This window comes from Grampus griseus, assembly GCF_964374135.1.
Source record: "Grampus griseus genome assembly, chromosome: 3".
Taxonomy (NCBI): Eukaryota; Metazoa; Chordata; class Mammalia; order Artiodactyla; family Delphinidae; genus Grampus; species Grampus griseus.
In genome coordinates this window covers 51,321,491-51,349,340 of record NC_139019.1, presented here as the reverse complement: position 1 = coordinate 51,349,340, position 27,850 = coordinate 51,321,491, and the positions used below count along the sequence as shown (strand labels likewise).

The 27,850-nt window shown below is 40.5% G+C and overlaps 1 protein-coding gene across 1 annotated transcript in view; it reads left to right on the top strand.

Annotated features, from left to right (window-relative positions):
- ADAMTS6 (ADAM metallopeptidase with thrombospondin type 1 motif 6) overlaps window positions 1-20,414 on the top strand; it is a 264,059-nt gene extending 243,645 nt beyond the window's left edge. Inside the window, exons 22-24 of the mRNA XM_082652300.1 lie at window positions 3,515-3,691; window positions 6,409-6,565; window positions 19,443-20,414. Coding sequence (XP_082508426.1) covers window positions 3,515-3,691; window positions 6,409-6,565; window positions 19,443-19,552 — 444 coding nt within the window. The 3' untranslated portion in view covers window positions 19,553-20,414. The remainder of the gene's footprint in view (window positions 1-3,514; window positions 3,692-6,408; window positions 6,566-19,442) is intronic.
- Window positions 20,415-27,850: the final 7,436 nt, after the last annotated feature.

The window sequence follows — 27,850 nt, the reverse complement described above, 5'->3', positions numbered from 1 at the left end:
AGACACAGATGAATGAATTGTCTGTCTTTGCATTGTCTGCCTCCCAGAACTGTAAGCAGGACTTCGGCATAGGCTCTTAGGAAAGACCGCTAGATGTTACTTCAGTCTTAAAATAATAGCAGAAGCTTCTTGCTACTGGAAAAGGATATTAGAATAAGCAAGAGACCTATGTCCTAGGCTTAATTAATTTTTGTATTGAAGTGGAGTTGATTAACAATGCTATGCCAATCTCTGCTGTACAACAAAGTGATTCAGTTATACACAGACAGACATTTTTTTGTCCCAGTCTTTAATATACATATGTATGCTTTTAAAATGAGAAGAGGGAAGGGGAATGGCACAAGTGCCTTTTTCAGTAAATTTTCCCAATATAGAAAATTAATCATAGCCTCAAAATACTAAAACTGAATACTAAATACTAAACTGAATTCCCTGTACATCCTACGTGTTTCTGCCTCTATCCCTAAAGTCTGAAATACCCTTCCATACCCTTGTACTTTATCTCATTTATTTTTATAATAATTAATACTTCTTATGTATTCTCAAGAGTTTGTTTCTGCCAATGCTAGGAGCTAAAGTATAGATCAGAAGGCTTAGGATTTAGTTCCAGCTCTACCACTTGCTATCTGTTTAACCTTGATTAAGTTGCCTAAACTTTCCTGTGACAAGACTCAAAAACTTATATGAGAATAATGTATTGAAAGTATTTTGTGAACTGTGAAGCTCTAATGGAATACAAGGTAGTAGTGGTATCATTATCAATAATAATATTAAGCATTAAGAGAGTGACAGAAATCCCCTAAGGCTGTGTCTTCTAACACTGGTGGACGGTGGAAGAGACTTAGTGAGAAGTCAAGAGGACCAGACACAAGTGGGACAAGCTCAAGAGACTCGAATCAGGGCTTTATTCATTCTACAGAATGCATGATTGCAGGATGGGGTTGCATGTCTTGGTTTCTTGATATATAAAGTGACAGGGTTGTTGTGAGGACTAAATGAGATAATATGTGCAAAGTACGTGGTGTAGTGTTTGACATGCACTAAGTAGGTGGTAACGTTAGGTCTGTCATTTAAACACTGCATGACTTTGGACCAATCACTTACTCTGGGTTGTTTCTTCATTTTAAAAACAAAACAATAATTGTCATCTCACAGGATTTTTGTGAAGACTGTGTGAATTACAGCACTTAGCACAGCTATCTAGAGTGTTTATTAAATGGCAGCTGCTATCAATATTATCATTATTAATAGCAGCAGTAGTCATAGTAGTAGCAGCAGCAGCATTAGCTCTGTGCCTGGCACTGGGCTGGCACTAGGAATACTGTATCTTGTTTAGTATGGAGAGGTGAATCTGAAGAGGTAAGCAGAGGCTTCCTATCAGTGTATAGTAAGATATTTAAAGAGTTTGAATTTTTATCTTGAAGACCACTGAAGGATTTTTTAAAAAATCAGAACAGAATATAACTGGATTTGTGCTTTAGAGAGTGGATTGGAGTGAGGAAAGAACAAGAAACAGGAGACTTGTTAGAAAGCCATTGCAATGTTACACGTAGCTAGTGATGTTTGTCTGTAGTAAGGTTAGTGGCAGTGGAGACAAAGAGAAATCAACAGATGACTGAGTATATGGGTAGAGTGAGGCAGCAGCTAGAAATAAGGATGTTGATTTGGCTGTGAAAAAGAATAACAGGGATCGGGAATTTCTCTCTTGATTTCTAAATCCCTAACTAAAACCTTTTTTGGAACCATATTGGAAAGAACTGGATGTTATTCTCCTTCAAAATGCATCTTAATGTAATGTTTTCTAAGTTGAAGGAAATGCACTCCGTTACCACATTCATTGTGATGAAGAGTGTTCATGAGATCCTTGATTTACACCTGAAAGAATTTTAATATTTTTCTTTCTTTCCATGACATGAACCAGGTTCAAGGTTTACCCCTGACAAAGCCACTCAGGGGTGTGTACATTGTTCAAGAAGACATTCCCATCCCATAACTGGTACATGTTGATTTACCTAAAAGTAAATCAAAACTGTCATCTTCCCAAATAAAGGAGGGTATATATTTATAGAGTGCTTTCTCAAAACCCTCTGCTGTATCCTGAGGTTGGGGGTGAGGTTGTGTACGAAAATGAAGCAGAAATGAAATAATGTTAAGGAGCTTATAGTCTGGTAGGAATGAGAAGACTTATGAATACATAATTATAAAATAAGAAATTGATGATTAGGGGCACAAGAATTTATATATTCTTGCATCCTCTTTTATGTTACTTAACCTTGTGTTCACCTATCTATCTCCTACATTAAAATTGTGAGCTCCTTGAGGTACAGACTGACTTATTCATTCTTATGGTCTCCCCTCCCCCCAGTTTAGTGTAGTTCCTGTAGGAAATTTGGAAATGGCTTTTGAATGAAAGGTATAGAAACAGGGCTTCAAAATATTGTGGGTAAGGGTCTCACTTCACTGAGAAGAAGTACAGATTATAAGGAAGGGCTCAGATGTGCAGGGGAGAAAGCTGGAGGACTTCAATCAGCCACCACGTTGAATAGGTGGCTCTAGAACAGAGCACTCCAATTAACTTGGAAAAGAGGTAAGTAATAGACTTCATGACATAGGAAGAAGGATCTTTTCCTCAGTATGAAGAGCAGACTGGTCCAACTAAAGAACAGTCAAGTTCATTATGTTTAACTGATGGACAAGCAAATGTCTAGAGATTTTCTGTACAGTAAACCTTTACCTGTGATCATGTATCCTTAGCTAGCACACTCTTAAGAATACAGTTGGCCCTCTATATCTCTGGGTTCCACATCCATGGATTCAACCAATCAAAGATTGAAAATGTTTGGGAGAAAAGTTCCAGGAAGTTGCAAAAAGTAAAACTTGAATTTGCCATACACTGGCACCCATTTACATAGCATTTACATCGTATTAGGTATTGTAAGTAATCTAAAGATGATCTAACGTATACAGGAAGGTATGTGTTGTCATTTTATACAAGGGACTTGAGCATCCATGGATTCTGGTGGCCTCCAAGGTCCCGAAACCAGTCCCCTGCGGATACTGAGGGACAACCGTACACATCTAAATCAAACCTTAGCTTGCTTCACAAAGACAACTTCTGATGGTCTACTAGTAACATAAGAATTCTTTTCAGAAGACTACACCTAGCAAGTAAGAAACCAAGGATTCCACATTCCAAAAATTAGCAGAATCTTATCACAACTGAATATGGCCAAGAATAGGGAGGAATCACGGAATAAGCCTACACACAATAAAAGAAGAAAGTATGCTGCCAAGAAAAGCAGACTTTGGATTTAGCTCTTAAAGACCGTAGGGAAAAAGATAAAAGTCCTTCTATTTAAAAACTTAAGGAATTTTCATATATGTAAGACTGCCTAGAATTTAGTATGTGTGTATCTTGTTTACCCAAACACACATTTACTTGGAGAAAGACTTTCCTCAGATTTTTCTCTATCTTTAGACTATCATTATTCATTAGTATTTGTTTTATTTACAGTGCACTCCCAAATGTGGTCCAGGATTCAAGCATCGGATTGTTCTGTGCAAGAGCAGTGACCTTTCTAAAACATTCCCAGCAGCACAATGTTCCGAGGAGAGCAAACCCCCTGTCCGCATCCGCTGCAGTTTGGGCCGCTGTCCTCCTCCTCGCTGGGTGACAGGAGACTGGGGCCAGGTAGGGCAGTTGGACTGTGCGTTCCTGCTGAAGCAGCACCTTGAGACACTTGAGGTTCCTGATTGGGTCATTGTAGGGGCTCAAGAGATGAGTAATAACACATAGAGATCCAGGTGTGAGATGTGAGTGTGAGACAGTGCATAGGCAGCAGCAGTCACACATAGACACACTGAGCCATGTTTCTCCCATACCTACACACTTCCCACTTCCACCTACTCCTTGGATTCTAACATTTTAACATAAAATTAAAGAGAAATAGTCTAATGGCCAGAGATTTGAACAAGCTACCAAAAGTTGGATTCTAGTGCCAACTCCCTCAACTAATTCAAGACCAGATCAGTTAACACCATTGTCTTAGCTTTCCCACTTGCAAAATGACCTCTCTTAACCTCACAGAAAAGATGTGGAGGTTTTAATTAGCTTGATAATACGATTGACAACCTTTGAAATGTTATTAATACTTACTCTTCAATGGATTTAGCTGATGGAGACTATGAATTTGGGAAACGGGTATATAGGGCTTTTAGTATGTACTTTTATATTGATTGGACTCATTTCTGTTTTATGTTCCAATTCCTATTTTTTCTTTCTTCTTTCTCAGTTTTAAATTGTCTTATCTTGCTGAAGGTCACCTTAAATCCTTTAAAAGCAAATTGATATATTTGGATAGAAGGAAAATTAAGTATTGTTCTTTTGAATGTCAAAAAGGAAATTTATTAGGTTATGTTAAAAAATAATGCTCCAGAAAGAAAATTTCTAGTGAATCAATGCCCTTTTACTGAGGCTTTATAATTAACCTTGAGCTGGTCATTTTCTAATATCTGAGACCCAAATAAATCATAATGGCATATAACTACACCGGCATGATTTTGTTTGTGCTCTGGGCCTGCCATTACTTATTAATAATGGCATTTCATAGAAGTAGTTACCAAAATTATGGCCAAAATTCAATATTGCTAGAGTGCAGCAGTATCTACAGACTTTTCGGGGAGCGGGCAAAGATTTTCAGTCTCCATTAAGGCAAATAAATATACTTGCTCTGTGCTCAGCCCTGTGGGGAAACAAAAGAAGTATGATCATAAAATAATTAACATGTGCATTGTCTAACAAATAATTAATAATTTACTTTTGTATAACAGTATTTAGTTTGATTTACAAAGTGCTCAAATGGAATATACATCATAAGCTTAAGTAAACATTGAATGCAATGTCTTTCTCTGTAGAAGTGTGACAGTTTCACAATTTATAACTGATAGAGATATGGGAACATATGTATATGTATAACTGATTCACTTTGTTATAAAGCAGAAACTAACACACCATTGTAAAGCAATTATACTCCAATAAAGATGTTTAAAAAAATGTATAGTATAGAGCTATAGCTTTCAAGTCTTTTTGATTATGATTTATAGTTAGAAATACAGTTTATCTAATGACCATGTTCACACATATATATGGATAATTAAAGCAAAAATTTCGGAAAAAAAAAAAAAAAAAAGAATCAGTACAGACATGCTCTTATCATTTTTATTTAAACCGGCTAGGAATTTCCTTTCTTATATATTCTTTGTTGCAATTCACTGTTATATAAAGGGCATTTGAAAGTTTTTGCGTGTTGATAATTTCACCAAATTTACAGTTATCAGTTTGAGATTGTTCTTTTAAATATTGTCAAGTCCTTTTCTTCTCCTCTATATTTTCAATTCAGTTTCCTAAAATTGAAATTAACCAGTGAAAATACATTTTCAGAGATGCTTTACTACATGTTTATGGTGCATTTATTTTTCATTCTGTATTTAGAAACTTAAAAGTATCTGTAAATATCCTTGCAAGTCCTGTAAGTGCTTTGAGAGTTTTTGCAAATAAATCCAACAGGGCCTCGGTTTGTTTACCTTGTAAACATCACCATCACCTGTCTCTGCACAATTAGCTCCTCATCCCTTTGATCCCAAATCTCACAGGCTTTCTGGTATTCTGGGTGGCAGTCCCAAAGAATAGACCACAGCTTTATTCTTCAGCCTGGACAGCTGATCAGTCCCAGCTGAAACTAAGCCCTTCAGAGAGTAACTTCAATTCTAAAGTAACCGAATCCCCGAGTAGATGAAAAAGGAGAGGGAGACGTGCTAATTGGCTAACACCAGACCTCTTCTCAGATTTGTCTCAGATTTGTGTGACTGAACATACCTCACAAAACTCAAGGAACTTATTTATGCCCTTTTTTTTTTCCAAACTAGTCCCATCACCAGGCCCCACAGCAGTCACTGCTGTTATACTGAACTAATATTTTGATCAGATTAAGAGCACTCCAATAGACCATCATGTTGTTTTCCCACAAACCTATAATATATAAATAGGCAGCAATAGTGATGTCCCAGCCCTAGAACCTCTGATTATTCTACTTCATCACAAATATTTTCTCATTATACTCTTGTTTAAGTTCACCAGCACTGCTTGGAACTATTGAAATAATAGCCCCAAAATCTCCAACTGTTGTCTTCTGGAAACTAAGTTGCTTCCATTTTCTAGGGTAATAACATGATCCTTGAGTTTCTAAACCAGTTCTGTAATAGAATGACCTAATCATATACCTCTCCAAGGTGAACTACATATGGGCTTTAAAAGCTAATATCTATGGTGTTTGAAATGACATAGTATCTTTTTTACCTCCTGAAAATTGTTGAGGTCAGTATTTTGTTTCTCCCTCTCTTTTGGTTTAGTGTTCTGCTCAGTGTGGACTTGGACAGCAAATGCGGACTGTGCAGTGTCTTTCCTACACTGGACAGGCATCGAGTGACTGTCCAGAAACTGTTCGACCTCCATCGATGCAGCAGTGTGAAAGCAAATGTGACAGTACCCCCATTTCCAGTACTGAAGGTAAGTTTCCCAGCACCTCCAGTATAGAAGGTAAGGGGCCTCTGGTCTCTAGTGGTTCACCTATACTGATTCCCAGAGTTCAAAGAGCCCCATAAAACCACTGTGGTAGTGTGTCTGCATAGAGCATTTGTGAAAGCTACATATATACTGGATATGTAATCAGGAAACCTAAGTTTTCTTCCAGACTGTTCCATTAACTGTATGACCTTATTAAGTCAACTTTTCTGGAGCTAAGTTTACTTACCTATGCATTGAGGGAGTGGGGTGGATAATCTCTAAGGTTCTGTCCAACCTAGCATTCTATGTTTGACTTGTGCTAGAAAGATAGAGATGATTTCTAATGAACCAAGCTTAAAACTGAAAACGTCTATTTCTTTTTGGCTACAACAATGGACCTCTGCTATTGTAAAGATTAAAATTCATGCTTGTGATACATATAATGAAAGCATATGTTTGAAACTACTTATGTTACAAATGCTAATTTTCTCCTTGAAGAAAAATAGAAGGTTATTATATAGCTGTTTATATAGGAGGACAAAAGTCTTCAGACTCTGAAATTTCTCTTTGTTATATATGGGGAAATCCCTTTATTAACAGCAGATGCCCATCCAAGTCCTGAATTTTCTTATATCTTATTTAAATAAAGGTACTCTGTTTATTCAGTTAAGCATTCATTGAAATTTCCTGAATGCTACTATGTGCAAGGCATAATAACAGAAACTATGCGGAGTGTAGAGACAAAAATGGCATAGTCAGGAAGTTCAGACTGCCTTCTCACATGAAAATGGAAGCATGATCAAATATACAAACATCTGAAGCCATGAATTTTAATTATGTAAGAAACCCAGCCATCGGACTCTGCTTTAAAAACAAAACAAAAATAAAGAGCTATGCTGACTATAATTTGTGACTACTTTTCAAATGAAAATGATATGGTCATTATTCTATTAAAAAGAAATTGTTTCTTTTTATCAGATCTATCCAGTTTGAGGGATTTTTTTTTAATCCTATTTTTCAGTGTTTCCATAAGGAATTTCATTTTAGGAAGAGCAATCATCTTGCACGACAAGATGCAGAAAACTTGATTCTTTGCAAGTGGCCTGGTTCTTATATCTGAGCCTCAACACAATATACTTACTGTGTAACTTACTCTTTCAAAGAAGTAAAGCCTTACCCTATATTAATTCAAAATCAGAATTTTAATTTGCAAAATCTCTGGCTCTAGTGCCATTTCCTTTTTTTTCCCTTTGGCAAGGGATGTTCTGGAAATCTAGCTTTCCTTCTCTTGAGAAGGGCTCAAAATCTGTGACAAACAGAAGTACTTTTCATAGCAAAACTATTTTCTTTAAATGATCTAAATTTTAAAAATCTCTTTTCTCTAAGATTTGTAGCAAACAAGTCTTTATGTATTGTAAATTATTGGTATTCAGTCATGTGGGTTTGGGAGTCTGTTTTTCAGAGTTGGAAGATAAAAGGTTAAGGTGGATGAGAGGATATAACTATCATATTAAACTATGTTGTGTATTATGTTAGGCCCTTTATATTTATTATCCATTTTATATATCTCATATACATAAATATCTGTGTGTATTATATAATCGTGATAACAACCTTCCGAGAGTTGGTATTACTGATGAGGAAACTAAGGCACAGAGAGAGATAGTGACTTACCCACATTACAAGAGTAGGAAGTAGTAGAGTCAGGATTTGAACCTAGATTTGGAAGAGCCCTAGGGCATGTCATTTTCAACTACGTTTATGTGCTATTTGTAATTCACTCTTTAAAATCAGGAATTTTAAGCTGTGACAAAGTGAGAGAGTGGCATGGACATATATACACTACCAAACGTGAAATAGATAGCTAGTGGGAAGCAGCCGCATAGCACAGGGAGATCAGCTAGGTGGTTTGTGACCCCCTAGAGGGGTGGGATAGGGAGGGTGGAAGGGAGGGAGATGCAAGAGGGAAGAGATATGGGAACATATGTATATGTATAACTGATTCACTTTGTTATAAAGCAGAAACTAACACACCATTGTAAAGCAATTATACTCCAATAAAGATGTTAAAGAAAATCAGGAATTTTAACGTGAAAACAGAGCTTGTGATTATGAAGTACAGACACTTCTGGCATGACTGTCAAAAGATTAAGTCTTGGGGCTTCCCTGGTGGCGCAGTGGTTAAGAATCTGCCTTCCAATGCAGGGGACACAGGTTTAAGCCCTGGTCCAGGAAGATCCCAACGTGCCATGGAGCAACTATGCCCGTGCACCACAACTACTGATCCTGCGCTCTAGAGCCCGTGAGCCACAACTACTGAGTTCGTGTGCCACAACTACTGAAGCCCACGCACCTGGAGCCCATGCTCTACAACAAGAGAAGCCACCGCAGCTAGAAGCCTGTGCACCGCAAGGAAGAGTAGCCCCCGCTCGCCACAACTAGAGAAAGCCTGCGTGCAACAACAAAGACCCAACGCAGCCAAAAATAAAATAAAATAAAATAATTAAATTAAAAAGAAAAAGATTAAGTCTTAATGGTTGTTGAAAGACTGGCTTTTTAAAAATATATATATTTATTTATTTTTGGCTGCGTTGGGTCTTTGTTGCTGAGCACAGGCTTTCTCTAGTTGTGGCTAGTGGGGGTTACTCTTCGTTGCAGTGCATGGGCTTCTCCTTGTGTTGGCTTCTCTTGTTGCAGAGCATGGGCTGTAGGCGCACAGGCTTCAGTAGTTGCGGCACGCGGGCCCTCGAGTGTGCAGGCTTCAGTAGTTGCGGGGCATGGGCTCAGTAGTTGTGGCACGTGAGCTCTAGGGCGTGCAGGTTTCAGTAGTTGTGGTGTGCAGGCTTAGTTGCTGTGGCATGTGGGCTCAGTAGTTGCGGCTCGTGGGCTCTAGAGTGCAGGTTCAGTAGTTGTGGCACATGGGCTTAGTTGCTCCGCGGAATGTGGTATCCTCCCAGACCAGGAATTGAACCCGTGTTCCCTGCATTGGCAGGCGGATTCTTAACCACTGCACCACCAGGGAAGTCCCAGAACTGGCTTTTTTGACATGCCCACAATAATATATGTTGAAGTTATCTTCATAACTTCATTTTAGGCCGTTTTAATAATTTCTCCAAATGCTTCTCTATAGTGGATAATTATCATACATAAGCTTTGCAGCTGAAAATGTAGTGCTGTTTTTATAGTGGGAAGAATATCATTTGCAACTGCACTTATTTCTGCCTTAAAGAAATTCTCTTAAAATGGATAGGTGTTAATCTGATATTTCTTGGATTATTTGGAGAAATACCTCATAGTCATCTCTGTCTGGCCAAATCACCTTTTATTAATATTAATCTGAAGTAAGCAGTTAGGACAATATTTTTATCCTTCTCAGTAAAGGAGGAAACTTTTAGGAAATTATTAATCCTGCAAAGTATGACTAATCTTAGAATTGTTATTCCCTAAAGCTGTTGACTCATTTAAGACACGATCACTCTCTTTTATAAAATTAGAATTAAAGTAGAAACAGTATATCTGTTGTAACTTGTTTTGTGTTCTCTTTAGCTTCCCAATAGTATATACTGAATATATTTAAATACCTGAAACCATCTGTTCATTTCATCAGAAGCTACTTATTGAATGCTTGCTGCGGCCAGCCTCTGCCATTTATTATGGAAAATTCCAAACACTTATAAGTTCGTAGTCTTACGGGAAAGATACTTCGTTTTTTAAAAATGCAAGGTAGAATGTGTTATATGGAGCGGTTTACACAGGTGCTAAGAGTGCTCATATGAATGACTGATGACTTTAACATTTTGGATCAAGGCAAGCTTCATAGACTAAGTGGTCCATGAGCCAGTTGTAATCTGTGGTTGGAAAAACCCAGTGTGTACCCTGAGAAAAAGGATGAAACAGTTGATTGAAGTTATAACGTCATCCATAGAGATATGAAACGGCCAGATAACATGGATTTTAAAAGAGAAGAGGCTCTTGCATGAAAGTAATGTGAGAGTGACCTGATAGTCCGATCAAGGAGAGAGGAAGTGCCTCTTACAAAGGGGAACTTGGGAGGCAAGTCCAATTGTGGGGGAAGGAGCAGGTTCTGGTTAATGCAGGACGTAGAAGAGGACCCCTTTTTTCTACCGGAATCAGGTTCCCTTGACTCTTGGAAAGGAGGCTATTGAGAAACTAGTTCATCTCTACTCCAAGCAAGACAGGGTAGGACTAACAGAGCTCTCTTGGGATCTAAAATACAGTCTTTCATTGGGATCTTTACGGGTAACACGGGCCGCTGATAGAATCTTGGGTATTGTTTCAACTACTGAAGTTTAGGAGATGGTTCCTCTCCTGATATCTTATTATTAAAATAATAAAAAGTTTCAAACATACAGCAAAGTTGAGAGAATTTTACAGTGGACACCCGCCATCTAGATTTTACCATTAGCATTTTACTGAACTTGATTTATCACATAGATATCTATCTGCCCGTTCGTCAAGGTGGTGGTGTTTAAAAAATGTTCTCTCCAGTCATCCAACCATAAAGTCATTTAATTAGCAAACCTACCTACCATGTGCCAGCCACTGAGACTAGGAAAGGTTCCTGTCCTCAAAGGAAGCACAGTTTAGGAGGGGTGGCAACATGCAAACAAATAATTTTCACAATATGGGCAGTACTGTAATAGGGGTAGAAAGAAACTACCATGAGTACACAGAGGAAGGGGTTATTCAGCAGAAGCATTATAGAGAAGGAAAGCTTGAGCAGGGCACTGGAAGGTGTGAAACAGTTGGCCAAGAAGATGTTGAAATGCTGGGCATTGCTGACAGAAGGTGATTGTGTGCAGTCACGGGGCTGTGGAGTCAAACATAGTTCAGTATGGTTGCAGAGGGTGGCATATGAACAGGTAGTAGAGATGAGGCTACAAAGAAAGAGACAGGGACTTAATTTGGAGGGTCCTGTATGCAGTGGAAGGAAGTTAGGACTCTATCCACCAGTTCTGGGAACAAGTGAAGGAAATTGGGGAGTGACATACTTAGGCTGGCCGGTGTATAAAGGGGCAGAGGGAAGATAGCCTTGTGTGGGAGAAGAGTTAAAAAGTTGTTCTAAGAGTCCAGGCTAGAGATGATGAAGGCTTGAACTCAGGCAGATATAGCAAGGATCAAAAAGAGGGTAATGGGGCTTCCCTGGTGGCGCAGTGGTTGGGAGTCTGCCTGCCGATGGAGGGGATGCGGGTTCATGCCCTGGTCCAGGAAGATCTCACATGCCGCAGAGCGGCTGGGCCCATGAGCCATGGCCGCTGAGCCTGCGCGTCCGGAGCCTGTGCTCCGCAACGGGAGAGGCCACAGCGGTGAGAGGCCCGCGTACCGCAAAAAAAAAAAAAAAAGAGGGTAATGAATTGGAAAAAAAGAATAAAATGGAAAGGAGAATAAAAAGATCCTGATGAACAATTGGACATAGGGATGAGAATATGATGTGGAAATGTTCAGTATGACCCCCAAGTTTCAGATTTAGGGAACTGGATACTATTAATCATGGTGAGGAATTTAGGCATCTATATGGAAATTAAGCACATTAGTCCCCGAAAGCCATAATAAAATAGTGGAATTTGAATAACATTTTAAAAAATAAAAATAAACAATAGAGATTGATTGAATAAATGGAAGGTTAAGGCAACAAAGGATAGTAAGAGAAAGAAAATCAGAAGTGGAGCATCAAGAAATTAAAAGTAAATATTGAGAGGGAACTAGGAGGAGGAAGAAGGAAGATATAATTTGCCATGTTTAACATCTACTTTAGCTTTTCATTCCTGAAAGCCTTCGGCTAAGAGTGAAGGCATTATAGGCTTGATCTTAACAGACTGCCACTGATGAGGGTAACACTACATTGCTGCTAAGAGTGAATTATAGACACACTGGGTATCACTGCATTTGAAATACTACTCAGTCATTTTTTAAAGTACATCGGGCAGCTGAGACTAACGTACTCAAGCTCACCTGAATGTCTATCCCAAATTCCACTTTATTCATCTTTATTCAGTTTCAGGTTCCCTTGTAGTTTGGTGAGTCTTTTCAGCTTCTCAATAGCACAAGGCACTCTGTCATCTAGTAGTTATTGCTGCCAAATAATGATTCATGGTGTGGAAAGATGAGCAGGAAAGGTGTGGTTAGTATACATTGGTTTACCAGACCAGGTTGTCTAACGGTGGCTTTGGCGGGTCTCAGTCTCCCTCAAGTACATGATTTTGAGAGAGCCTAAGCAGCTCCAGAAACCTCCTGAGATCCATGGAACAAAACAGCTACTGAATATGGGTTTTAAGGTGGCTTCTGATGTATTAAAATCAGTGAAAGGAATGAATGGTGAAGGTCATTTGAACTGTGATTTCAAGGAGGTGAGGAAGACCAGACATTTTTGTTGCCAGTTTTTAAAATGGTCATAATCTACCTTAGCATTCAGGGTTACGTTCCCAACTGTCTGGTTTGGAGGGAACCCTGGATTTGCATTGGGATCAAAGCACCTCAAGTTGACTGTGGGTGGCATCCAGGGAATAAGACTGGGTAAGAAGAAACCAAGAAAGCAAAGGAGAGAAAGAAGTGGCTTAGTCCATGGTAGGATGGAATCAGAATAAAGTTCCATAGTTGATACCACCTTGCTTCAAGGGTAAAAAGTCAGTGGACTGTTCCCACTGCAATGAATACTGTCAGGTTCCTAGGCAAAACATGTTATTTCATCCTTTTCCAGTTTGAATATGTAAAATATCAAGGACTCAGGTACAGTTTCATCAGGAAAAGTATGCTGAGTTCACATCCCCCGCCCCCAACTCCTGCACCACACATGCACATGCGCAGCCTTTGCCACCATTTCACCTCTCACCAGGCTCTGCGTCTCCATGGGCAGTTTGACAGAGGTACAGCTGGTTGTACTTTTGTAATCCAAAGGATAGACCTGTAGGTGAGAGTCAAAACTCTCTGCTTACTGTGCTCTCCCTCTGAATTTCAGAAAGAACTTACAGGCACAGAGAACATGCATTCTCCAAAGAAAGATGCTGAATGGTCCAACTTGGTCATGGAAGGCTATGTCCCTGTGTATCCCAACTCCTCCATTGATATGATTTAGGCAGGCTTGGCAACATTTTCTGAAATGGATACAGTTTATTTACAGAAATACAGTTGCTCTTATACTCCATGCATTAAGTCAAGCCATCAAAGTCACAATGAATCCCCATCCAATTGCATTCTAAATTTATAAGCCTATGTTCAGTGTATTTTGAAATCATGTCTTTTAGGTCAGAGTTTTGAAATATTAATGTAAAGCACCTGGGGAAAAACTCACTGGCACTTCAATGATAAGTAGATTCATGTGTTGCCTATGAAACAGGTTGTCTAATTTTATCATTCAACTCTACCAGAACCCAGATTACCAGTGAGATCCACTCCAGCATACCTGGCAAGTTGCTTAAGATTCTAATCATGGGTCTAGTTCACATCGTATGGCCTACGAGCTGGCTTTCAGCCCTTGATACATCCCTAAGTCTCTCTGAGAAAATGTAAGAATAGTCCATAAATTGTCATTCCCACCAGAAATCTCTAGCCTTGGATAAAGTGAAACTTTATTTTCAGGCAGGGAGGTGAGAGGAGATGTAAAAAAAGGAGAGACTAGTTAGGTCCACAAAATATTTCCTAGAAACCACACAGTAAGGACCTCTCATCCTTCTGATAGACTCTGAAGAAAAAAGGTAGAAAGAGTGTCTTGTCATTCTTCTCCCTAGAGCGTACTTAACTGGTACATGAAGTTAGTAGAAGAGAAAATCGGGCTCCTTCATCTTAAAATCTTTGACCCTGCTGGCTCAGATTCTGCTACTTAAAAAGCAGTAGATACAAGTGTATCTGTGTGAAGAAAACGTGATAGTAAAGATCAAACCTTCAAAATAGATCAGTTACAAAGTGATTATGTTATTACAAAAAATTCTACTTGAACTAAAGGATTCCTTTCAGTAACTCTCCTAGTATAATTGTTTATGTGCAGATTATGTATTACTTGGGTATAGAGAAACCAATATTTAGATATTTTAGATATCAGCTAGAAATCATTACCAACTGAGGATCATTCAGAAATTCAATCAAAACATGTCTGTTATTGTTTTGATTTCAGTGGGAAAATGTGATTTAATTTATGCACAACATTTCCAGAATGGTTTTATCACAAATGTAACCTGTATTGTGTATTGGCTGAAGGGTAGGAATGAAAAGGCTATTTAATATTTTAAATGGGCTTTGGGGATGAGGCAGACAGACTAGTAAACGGTAAGTTTTATAATTAAGGCCTCACACTACGTACATCAGCAAAATGTCAGTGAGTCAATCCAAGGGCTTATCAGGTTAGTCCTCTTTAAATAAAAAAGTGACACATGGGCTGAATGCACCAGTATAATTTAAAGTTTGTACTGATATTTTTAAGATTACACTCAGCTTTCTGTAATGATGGGGCTTTAAAACTTCTAGGTGTGTTAAAATGACCTTTCACTTGTGTAATTTTACAAAATCTAGGGAGAAAGGGGTAGTTGGAGAAATGTATTCAGGCTATTCTGAGTGCCCATGACCTAGAAGCCCCCTTTCAAAAAAAATTTACCCCTTCTCTAAGGTGGCAGAGCAAACCTCCTGATAAGGATGTCCCCAAAGACTGAATTACCAGGGCTATCAGCCAAGAATAAGAAGTATCGACAGGCAGAAACCTTTTTGCAGTAAGATGCCAAGAATGCTGCCAAAATAGAGTTTGGAGTCAGACAAACCTGAGTTCTGGTCCCACTTCTTAGACCAGCTGGCTGTGTGACCCATAGTGAGTTTTGTACGTAACCTTTTTGAGCTTCAGTTTTGCCATCAGTGTAAAGCTGACATTTTATATACTTAAAATGATTAAATGTAAATAAATATGTAAAACTGCCTAAGGCAATGCAAGGCACATACGAAGCACTTGATAAATTATTTTTAATGTTATTACTAGATTAATCTCTCATGGAGTTAAAAGATCTGAAGAATGTAAGACCAGTCATTGGTGAGTAGGTTTTCATCACTCTGAAGACTGACTCTTCCAGTCTAGGCAGTCCCTAGACAGCAAAACCAAGAAGTAGGAATGGGACCTTCCTCAGGGCCCCACCTTCATGGGAGCCCCCTACACTCCATCAAGGCTGTGTCCTTGTATAGCCCAAGAATCACCATTTAATATCTCATCAAGGCCCATTATCTTCTTGGCAATCCTCAACCCTGGATCTTCCCTCAGATCTCTCCCTACCTCATCATAATTTACCTGCTCTCTGTTAAAGTCTTTTCATTAATTTGCTTATGTGTGCCAATGAAGAGCCTATATATATTTTGACAGGGATCCCGGAGAAATAATACAGGATGGTTGTTCTCCGATGTGTTATTGGTAACAGTAACAAGAGCTGATAAACTGAGTGTTCACTCTGTGCCAGGGCCACACATGTGCTGTAGGTGTTACCTCATACAAGCCTCACAACATCCTATGGGCTTCATTTCACAGATGAGGAAACTGAGATTTAGAGAGGTGAAGTCACTTGGCCAAGGACAAACAAATGCTGGGAGGAGGTAGTGCCAGAATTCACCCCCAGATCTGCCACCCCTCATCACTGGTGCTCTCAAGTCCTGGGACACACATAAGCAATCCCTACCTCCCTAAGCTTGATCCTGCTCCTAGGGCCCAAATGAATTCCTGCTTTCATTCAAGTTACTTGGAGTCAGGTTAGCTGAGAACAAACTTAAAAGAGGTATTGGGACGTTCAGAGGGGGACACCCTGGCAGCTGGCCTCCAGCTGGCCCCTAGACTGGACACTGCTCCTAGCTGAAGGGCTGTGCTGGGGCCTCAGCATGCAAGGGAGGCTTCTCATTTACAGCACCTACCTAAGGAGCTGAATCCCTGAGTATTTAATAGCCTGAATGGGTGGATGGAGGGGGTGATTGGAGGAAGAAATAATTTATGAATATTTTATTTTATTCATTATTTATTGTCTACTATTTAATCAGATTCTAAAGTCTAAATCCAAAAGAAAAATCTGTGAATTTTCTTGTATTTTGCTCATCTCAGAATTTTCCTGGTTCAGAAACTCTTCCAAAAATGGAGTAATGAATCTCCCAATAAAGTTGTACCTCAGGAAATATTCTTCTTTGTTTTGTCTTCAAACTGACTTGTGTCTATAGGGCAGCATTTTCTCAGTAGTGATCTAAATATTGCATCCTTGTTGAGAAATTCAGAGCACAACTTACTCTCATCAGGTAGTAATAATAACTAATAGTGATAATGATAATAGTAATTCAGTATATTACACTTACTGAGAGCCAATGACCATTTTATGCACTGAGCTAGGTGATATCATAGGATACACATGCTACATGCGGGAGTGGGAACACTCATCTTCCCTATTCACAGATAAGGATGCTTAACCTCTTAGGCACAGAGAAGTTAAGCAATTTGTTCAGAGTCATAAAGTTCATAAATGGTAAAGCTGGGCTTAAACCCAGCAGTCTGGCTTCTAATTTTATTTCCTTGTACTATTAAAACAACCGGTCGTCCTCTATCCATTTATCAACTAAATCATTTCTATATTTTAGCAAAATAGACCAAAGCCAAAGTTTATTTGGTACTTTAAGCAGTCCCACCAAGCCCTGTTAACAGAGCATGACAGTGGTAGTCTCCGCTGGAGGGCTGCCCCATTAGGATGGTGATTTGAAATTAAAGATGAGTGATATGTGTCAGCTGTCCTCATCCTTTATGCTTAGCTTTTCTCATCATTTTAATGAATGCATTATCTGGACAATATATTCCTCTAGGTAACACTGATACAACTTTTTTTTCCCACAAAAATATTCTTAGTCTAAACTTTTTTTGGTTACTTTTCACTGGTCATGACAGAGAGGGGGAAAAAAATAACAGGTGATTTCCAAATTAAAATATATGGGGACTTCCCTGGTGGCACAGTGGTTAAGAATCTGCCTGCCAATGCAGCAGACGTGGGTTTGAACCCTGATCCAGGAAGATCCCACATGCCACGGAGCAACTAAGCCCAGGCACCACAACTACTGAGCTTGAGCTCTAGAGCCCGTGAGCCACAACTACTGAGCCTGTGCGCCACAACTACTGAAGCCCATGCACCTAGAGCCCATGCTCCACAACAAGAGAAGCCACTGCAATGAGAAGCCCGTGCACCGCAATGAAAGAGTAGCCCCTGCTTGCTGCAACTAGAGAAAGCCCATGTGCAGCAACGAAGACCCAATGCAGCCAAAAAACATTTTTAATTAATTAATTTTAAAATAAAATAAAATATATGGCAAAAATAAAATAAAATATATGGAGATATTTTCACCTAAAATTCAGGCTTGATTCACCAAATATCATCCAGTTTCTTCTTTTTTAGTACAAAGTTTAAAGAAATTTTTAATGTCTCTCCTACCTTCTTTCAGCCAAAACTTAAATTTATTGAAAATCTTAGTGTAGAAAGTTTCTATTCAAATTTCTGTTATTCTCTTTGTAAATCAAATTGCAAGTAAGGGAGTTCGATGGTGGCAGAACTTATGCTTTCAGAGGAGTAAGGGTTACAGTTTAAAATTTTCAGTCTTTCACCAAAAGAGCCTTGAAAGTGAGATCAATAAAATTGTTTCCTTACTTTTTAATAATAAGAACTGGAAACTTTCCCATTTCTTTGCATTTAATTTTCCATGTTTACCATATGGCTCATGTACCATGTACATGATCTCTTAGAACTGCAGTGGATTTCTGAAGCCAGGAAAAATAAACAAGGAAGCAACAACAACACTGTTACTCTGAACATTTCCCAGTGTTCTGCCTGATTCTAATTACCTTAAACAGTTTACCCAGGATGCTTCAGTATAACCACCTGGAAAAATGAGGGTGGAACTTTAATTCTGGGAGGCAAACGTAATTACTAGATTTACAAAGTATTTTAAAATCCCCAGATAAAATTGAAGAGAGGACTGGAGAGGAATATCACTATTAGCAGTAGTGACGTTGTATGGGGTGGCAGGGGTTTCTGAGAATCAAAGGTCAGTCTCTTTTTCTGCACTGGCCCCTCAGCCCCATCTTGTGCAACCAGCCTCAACGGGAGGTGGAGAAAGAATCATTTATTCACCTTCTGGCTGCAAGAACAGCAGACTTCAACTGTGGCAATTCTAGTACTGAGGAGAAAACACACATAGGAAAAAAGAAGGCCATGTCTCACTTCCAAATTAAAAAAAGACATTTCTACATGTTTCCATAACCCACAGCCTGCTGCCATTTGAGGCCAACCCCTCAAAGTTTTCCTCTTTGTCTAGTGTAGTTGCTGAATCTAGGCCACTGTCAGCAATGCTTTTCATTCACCGAGGCCCATCCCCACACCCCACAGATGCAGAGATTCTCCTGGGACATGTGTACTTTGGTATCAAACAATGCAACTCATGTTTGATTTTGGATAACCTTGCACTGCTGAATAAAATAACCCTTGAGAAAGAAGCAATAAAAGCGCTGTAAGAAAAATGACTCATGTTTCCAAGCTGTCTAAAGTGATCACTTATCCCAACAAATGGTAATTCTTTCAAGACACAGTGGGCATACACCATACTTATAAAAGTCTGGGAGAAAAGCCTTGCAATCATTTTTTTTTAATTTGTGTTAAAATGTATCAAAAAACTATTTCTGGTAGGGTGTACCAGACAGGGTATGCTTGAAAACAAAAACAAAAACCACATGGATGTGAAAGCCAAGGTGCACTGGCCCAAGGAGGCGGGATGGGGCAGGGGTGGGGGGGGGTGGTCCTTGCTGAACATCCAGGCTCATTGTTTATGTACTTGTTTTTGTGCCTCTAATTATTTTCCCTTTTCTGCCCTCACTCATTAGAGTGCAAAGATGTGAACAAAGTGGCTTATTGCCCACTGGTGCTGAAGTTCAAATTCTGCAGTAGAGCATACTTCAGACAGATGTGTTGTAAGACCTGCCAAGGACACTGACCCATGGAAAGCCAGAGAGAGCGCCTTGTCATTTCATCGTGGAAATGCATCCATCACAGAGAGCCACCCAGAGGAAGAGGATTGATGTCCTTGCAAATGCATTACCCTGTGGAAAACGTAACCACTGGTCAGCCCTAGCTGACAGGATTTCAATATTATTTTAACTTCTGTGAAGTGGGATTTTTTGATCCAAAGTGCTGGACACGGTATTAGGAGGGAATGCCAGATTGGAGAGATCCAAACAACACAGGGAGACTTGTTTACTGTGGAACGTTTGTGTTCTTTCGAGTAAATCCAATAGCCTGTTTACCTCCTTGGACCATTAAGATAATTTTTATTATGGACTTAGCAATGACACTGAATCCATTTGTATTTAAAACTGTTTAAAATGTAGCTGTTTTGACTTGGTCAACTATGGAAGTAAAGAAGATTCAGAAATCTTAAGTCATAGCTTAAAAATATTTACTATACTTTATCACTACAACAGCACCACGATTTAAATTCTAAAACGGGCTTTGAACTGTAATTTAAGGAGCAATTATAAATCAAAAGTAATGAAAGTTTGTATTATTTTTCTTCATTCCACTTAATTTCCTTAGGAATAATCCCCCTGTTCTGAACACTGCTGTGAGCCATATATCAACTATATTAAACTGAACAACAATGAAGGACTTAGTTTAAAGCAGTGCATCAGTTACTGCAGCTGTGAAAGTCTATAAATTCACTGCTAAAAGACTGTGGCTAACTTGCCATTGTGCAAGTGAAGCTGAGATTTCCATTAAAACTTTAAGAGAAAAACATTTCAATTTCATGCAGAAGCCAGACCTGGGGTATGGTAGAGACTGAAGTACCAGGCCTTTTGCTGCCATCACACAGGATGCCTCAGTTCTTATCTGAGTCACCCCAACTCACTTGTGTTTACATCCTCTCCAGCCACAGAACGGCTTCTGCCCTATTGGATTGTTGCATATGCATGTTGAGCTTGCTGAGATGATACCATGCAGAAGATAGACTGGCTCAGTGACAACCAGGCAGACCCTTTTGCTGACAATTATGATGGGTTCCAGATGTCCCTTCTTTGATATGGCAGAAGGGCATTTATTTATATGAGAACAAGTGTGTGTGTGTGCGAGCGCTTTTGAGTGTGTGGGTAGATGAGTGTGCTTGCACATAGATGTGCTATTTCTATGAGTTTTAAAGTAGGCAAGGGATAATAACCAAAGAAGAAAAACTCATGAAGACTAGAGATCATAAAGCATCATTTAATAGTCACTCAACCAAGTATTTTGTATTTTTTATGGATACTCTGAATGGCAATTAAATGTGAAACCCGATTTCTTGGGCAAGTCAAATTCTAGAATCAAGTCCACCTAAATTAAACTGACTAAGCTCACATTTTCCCAGTCCACATCACACTCATCAAGAGATTTGACAGTGAGATTTTTAAAAAGAGATAAAAAAAAGAGGGTACTTGCTTATATGAATATTTTGTACTTGAACACGTGCAGCAGGATCTTGAATGTGTTTTGTGTCCTACACATGAGTGCACCTTGCGACACCAACACCTCAAACTCAACCCAAACGGCTACTTTGTAAAGCTGCTACTTGCAGTTAAAGAGTACATTTGACTTAAATCCATCACTGTGCGCTGAAACAACATGTCAGGTGTATCACATACACCATAACCTAAAGTGGTTGATTAGGTTTTTTCAGAAAGGGAGACTCACAGACTTCAAAACCAAACTGTCAGGTTTGCTGTGGACAGTCAGCACGGGACGTTCATTGCTCTGTGTGCTCAGTCGCCCTCATCTGAGTCTCCTCGCCTGCTTTCTCTCTCAGCACCACAGCTCATGTCCCTGAGTTTCCAGAGAGAGCGATTGACAGTAGACAAGAGTGGCCAGGACCCCAGTCTCTGCTGCCTTGGAAAAGACAGCCCAAGTGCCACCTCAGCCATCAGTGAAGGGCAGGCAGCCACAAGCAGCACGGCCCCAGCACTGGCTTCCTTTGGCCCCTTGCAAAGAGCACTTAACTTGGTGCTAATGTGCCCTGGTGAAATAAAATAAGCGAACAAAAGATGTTTGGTTTCGCTGGCATTTTAAGCATAGGTTTGCTATCGGGATCTGCTTTTCTCCAACGTAAATATCAGCTTATGTTTTTATTTCAAACAGATTCCTTACATTACTGACTAAAGGCTACTTTTCCCCTCACCTGGGAACTAACATGGTGAGGGCCATACCCCTGAGTCCCGTGCAGCACCCCAACTGGTGCTAGAAGAGGAGGGCAGACGTGTCCCTCTGGGGTGTGCAACGGCACCAAGGCCAGGGGACAGAGAACTCCCGGGGACAGCATCAGATTACCCTTCTAGAAGGAACCAAACACAGGATGTGTAACAGGACTAAATTTTCAATTGGCCTTGAATTTAAACCTGAGTGAGGAAAAGTCATATTCCACAGCACATCACAGTACTGCTGCTACTCTGTTGTCAACCACGTGGCTACATGGTGCTCTATTCCTAAATGATGACAACAGGATTGTTGGCAGATGCTGAGCCACCATGGCTGGCCCTCCAAAATATATATAGGCTACTTAGGGAACCCCAAGGAAACTGGTACCCCGTGGCCGAGAGCAGTATCCGCCACTGGCATAAGACCCACCAAAAAAGGCAAGGTAAGCGTACCCAATGGACTCCTTAAAGAGTCTATATTTCATTAAGAATTTTATTATTTGAGTGAATGTCACATAGGTATCCTTAATAATACAGAATGAAATTACCTTTGTATTATTGCGATTAGTTGTTGCTTATATTTTATACTCAGTATTAATGTGGTACACTGTTACTTTTTTTTGCTTTTGTAAATTATATTCTAATTTATTGCCATGTTTCCTAACACGTGTCCTACATTCAGTCTCCTGCTTGTAATGAAAATGAAAAAGTCATTGTAACACTTGATGGAGTGAAATTCCACACCAGGCACAGATTTTTTTTTAACATAGATAATTTAGTAAAAATAAAATTCAGCTTGTAAGAATGATTCAGATGGAAGTTGTCTATTCCCTGAAAAGCTGGTGTTAAACTCACAATAGGAGGACTCTCTATCCCTTGCAATACCACACTACATTATCCAAATTTTCCAGGTAGTGTACAGGATTGCGATAACTTGTTGCATTCTTTTCTTTGGCCGCGCCGAGTGGCACGCGCAATCTTAGTTCCCCGACCAGGGATCAGACCCGAGCCCCTTGCAGTGGAAGTGCAAAGTCTCAACCACTGGACGGCCAAGGAAGTCCCACTTGTTGCATTCTTATTACCCTCCTCAGAGATTGCACCTACTTGTATTTCAGTAACATCTAAATGCAAGGCCTCAGTTATTTCTGGTGGGGCTATATCCCCAGATGCCACCAGCCAGCTATTCTAAGGCCAGAAAGGAAGTCCAGATTGGCCACTGCCACATACCTTCAGTCACAGGGCCCACAACTCTTTTGCCCCCTGCTTCTTTTGCCTTCCATGTAAATTCTTTAGCATAGAAGAGGACGCAAGATATTTCACTGTGGAAAGGGTGCTGAACAAAGAATTCATGCTTGAAGGGTTTTTCTACTCAGACTCAACTGGGAACAAAGAACATGACGAGCATACTTTTCTGCCTCCAGACTTTTCCTCTTAGGCTGAGCCGCTTTGCTGAACTGGGGGATACTATCATATGCAAAGGCAACTCAGCAGTTAATCTGAAGGTGTCCCTCCTGCATGCTTAGCTATTTGAGTACTTTCATAATGACAACTTCATCAATTACATAAGAAGATGTACAATGTCCAAACATGGTTGTGTTTTAATCCACTTACCCCATATCCGTCCCCCACAGATTCAGTTGTATATATTAGAAGAAATCAAGTGAGGTGATTAGAAAGTCCTGGGGGGTACTTCCCCAAGGTCATCTTAGGAACCAAAAGTGGTGAAGTATTATGAATTCTTAGTTAACAGGAAGACCCTGGCACCGACTATTTTAACCTCCCACTGCATTTGCAGAGGGTAGTTCTGCCTAGGGGTGAGTGGGGGGGGAATACCGAGAAACAAGGCTTACCTTAGCTTAGATTCCTCAGATTCAAGTCTATCTTTTCATCTACAGTTGTTTTCAAGCTTTTGGTTTAATGTTTCTCTCCCTGTGGGATATCTACAGGGCACTATCCTGCTTAGGGCTCTGACCCCAGGGACAGTCTGCCTTCCATTAAAAGATTTTGCCACTTCTCGAGGCCAGGTGACATTTTTTCAAGTAAATTAGGAAGAAAGTTGGCTATTGATCTCGGTTACAAAAATATGTGAATTTGTGTGGCAAGGGTAAGATTCATTACTTTTAAAAGAAGAGAGGAGAAATGTAATTCAGGCAGGAAAAAAAAAGTCATAGGCCAAGAGGACTGGAAAATTCTAAATAAGTGGTCACAGAAAAAAGATCACTGTCTGAATAAAAAAAGGGACAGATTAACTATTTTTGCAATTCTGTCTCATGCATATCATCAGACTGTGTGGAATAAACTAACATGTTTTTAAAAAGAGCAGCTCTTCACAATGGTTTTGTGCCTTAAACTTCAAAACCTCAGGCTGGAACTTAAAAGGAAAATGGTCTGTTCTCCCGTCTCTTTCTCAGAGGGTTATTTCTAGCATTGCTTGTCCCTCATTTCATCCACAGATGATATCTGAGGCCAGAAATGGAATAGTGGTTTGAGGGCTGGAGGAAACCAAGGTTACGACCATATTGTCTCTTGGTCAATGGCTTTCCTTAGCCCACTGAAAGCCTTGAGCTTCTTGGGTCTTGGTTTGGATACCTTCCCTTACAGAGAGGTTTCACATAAGAAGAGGCAAGTTATTACACCAGCTCCAGGCCCCCTAGCAGTCAGAGTGCTTCTTCAGGTCAATGGCTCCAGAGTTGGTGGCATCCACCAGCCCAAGGCGGATATAATTCTTGGAGGGCCTGGTCTGTGCCCCCAGCAAAGGGAGTTGTGGATAGCAGGCTACCGTATGGGCCCACAGAACAGTAATTATGAGATGAGGCCCCTGAAATCCCAAGCAAAGGTGGCCAGAGGAAGTGCCAGTCTAGGGCCAGTCCAGGCCAGGTGTGGCCTCTGTGTCTGGAGAGTGGCATCAGCCGCTGTCATTCATTCATAGCAGTATTTGCTGAGGCCCTACTGTGCCCAGGTTCTGTGCTAGGCACTTAGCATATGCTCTCTCATGGAATATTCTCTCAACAAAGCTATTGAGGACAATACTGTCAATCCCCATTTACAGATGCCAATACTGAGGCTCAGAGAGGTTGAGTTGCTAATAGTCACAGATCAATGAGGAAGAGTCACCTCTTTGACACACAGAAGGGAGCTGCCTGGTCTGCCTCTAGGACAAGGAAGCTGGGGAGGATGCTCCTCTACCAGAGAGAAAGTGACTCACCAGGCCAGAGGAAATGGGGTCCTCCTTCCTGGGAAGCAGTGGGCCTGAGGCCTTAAAAGGGGCCTCAGGGGACAGGGAAGGGTGAACTTTGGGCTCCTGTCTGGTAGGTGGTGGTTGGTGTTCACTATGAAAATTCCTATGTCTGGTGACAAAATTACAGTTGGAGACCAAAAGTGGTTTCTTTTTTTTAAACAGTATATATTTTTAAAATGTATTTATTTTATTTATTTATTTTTGTCTGCATTGGGTCCTCGCCTCTGTGCACGGGCCCTCTCCAGCTGTGGTGAGCTGAGGCTACTCTCTTCCTTGCGGAGCACGGGCTCCAGGCGTGTGGGCCCCAGCAGCTGCGGCAGGCGGGCTCAGTAGCTGTGGCACACGGGCCCAGCCGCTTTGCAGCCTGTGGGATCCTCCTGGACCTGGACCTGAACCTGCGTCCCCCGCATTGGCAGGCGGACTCCCAACCACTGCGCCACCAGGGAAGCCCCCAAAAGTGGTTTCTGAGCATGTGGTTAGAGTTTGTGGGAAGAGGAGGAGAAGGAAGGTCAAAGACATTGGAGGATGAACGGTGTCTGCAATGGCAGCAGCCAAACAACATGAAGGCTCTCACCTCCCCTGAAATGTCCTGTTTTGAATCACAGAGCCTGGCCCTGCCTGACAGCCCCCCACACCACTTCCAGACATGCCAGATGGCCTTGCTGACCTGCCTCCACGCAACTGGAGCAGAATGATTCCTGTGTTGGCTTTGGGGTAAGTTTTGAAGAAGAAAGGTGGGTTTCTGTCTGTTTCAGTCAGAGCAGGACCATCGGGGCTTGATAGCTCAGGCCATGGCATAGCTGCCAGCAAGCACATTCTTTGACCTTCTGTGGTGGGTCCACAGAGTGCAACCAGGTGTTCTTTCAGCCCATGCCAGAATGTATCGGCCGCCCAACTGGCCACCTGCCTCCACCCCACCGACAGGGCTTTGGCTGGCCCTCTACCAAACAGCTGTGCTGAGGGCCGCAGATGGCCGCCCACGCTTGTGCCCAGGCCAGCAGCTGCACTGGCCTGACAGCCTGGCAAGGTGGACCTCGTGTGCCTCTGCCCTCCGTCCTAAGTCCTCCCCAAGCCAGGTCACTCAAGGGGCTGGGGAGAAGGAAAACCAAAGCTCACATACACTAAGGAATTGCTTTTGTGGTCCAAAGGCAAGCAAAAAGCACACTGTTCTCTTCCCCTTCCTTCAATATCATCAATTTTGGTATTTTATTTTTAATCATTCAAGTTAATCTGATATAAATGAATCAACATTTAGTTCCTGTTTGTCGAGTGTATTATTGTTAGAATAAAAAAATCTCCTGATTTTTTATTTTCTATGTATCTATACAAAGGCAAAGGAGGATGACGTCCCAAGTTCAAAAAGACAGCATGTACTTATTATCTAGTTAATGATAAGCATTGCTTAATATTTTGAAAAAACACCCACAGAAGTAGCTAAAATGTGAGTTTGATTTAAAATGGGTAGGAAAAAAAAAGTTGTCACAGCTGAACTAATTACAATAAAAAATAATTTGATTCAGAGTTTTAAACTTTAGAACAGAAAAAAAGTAAAATTGAGAAATTAAATATGTTTTATTTTGAGGTTTAAAAAAGGAAGTATATGTTGAAATTATGAAACAAGGTAATTACCTGGAGCCACATTTATCTTTTTTTTTTTTTTTTTTTTCACATTTATCTTTGAAGATTTTCTGATTGTAGGCTGGGCCAGGAAGACATTATTATCTGCTGTGCTCAGGAGCCAGGTCCCCACCAATGTGGGAAGCTCCTGCTGGAGGGAAGGAGGAGGGGACCAACTGTTTTATTTCTTCCCACATTTAATCTCAGTGGCAGAAACTGCATGTACCAGCTATCTCCTAAGTCTGGCTTTTAAAATCGATACATTAGAACTTAACTCTCCAAATGAGTGCTATTCCCTTCCATGTAATCACTGGAGATCACTCTGTACTCTTCTAAGAGCAAAATCACCACTCAAAACTGTCTTAAAATTGCTTGTTTAGACTATCTTCCAGGGTAAGATAGATTTTCACAAAAAACCGAATCTGGTGAGTAATTTGCATATAATCATTTTGGCTACAAAATCTTCCGTGCCTTATAAATTGACCCCAGGTGATACCACAAAAGCAATTCCAAACATGCTTTGAGTGACTTTTTTAAAGGATTTCACTCATTTGGGTACAAAAGCGCTGGTGTTTTGTCTAAAAATTATTGGCACTGCTGTATAATCCAATTTAAGACTGATAGAATACAAACTTTCACTAAATGTTGTACTATTTCCAATTCTAAAATTAGCTGGAACCTGGACCACCTAAACTGGCGTGTTATCTGTTAGGGAGAAGAAAGGTCTCTGACCTCTCAGAACTGAGTCAACCCTTAAATATAACAGACAAAACCACTGTCTCAGACCCTGGAGGTCAGCAAACAGCTGTCCTTCCAGGATTCTCCTTCCAGAGGGCTAATTAACCAAGGTCCGCCAGCAACACGAGCGAAGCTGCCGCCAACTGTGCAAGACCTGGTGCTCTGCTTCCTCACCACTGGGATGTGCCTTGATTTACACAACTGTAAGTGTGTTCCATTCCTGTAGCTTGAGTCCTTTCCCATTTGCTTAAATGATAATTCCGAGATGAGCCTGTCCCCTGATCCTGAATTGGCCGGGTGTGGGGCTGACAAGCCAGCACTGAGTGTCTTCTCCCTTAGTCTGCCTTTTTCTTAGAGTTTTCAAGGAAGTTGTTAATGATGTGTAAATAGATACTCAAATCTATGGGGCCGACTGCTGCTGTGAGGAACTCCCAGAGTGGCCTTCTGAAGAGGAGAGTTACTCCCTTATTCATTCAACTTT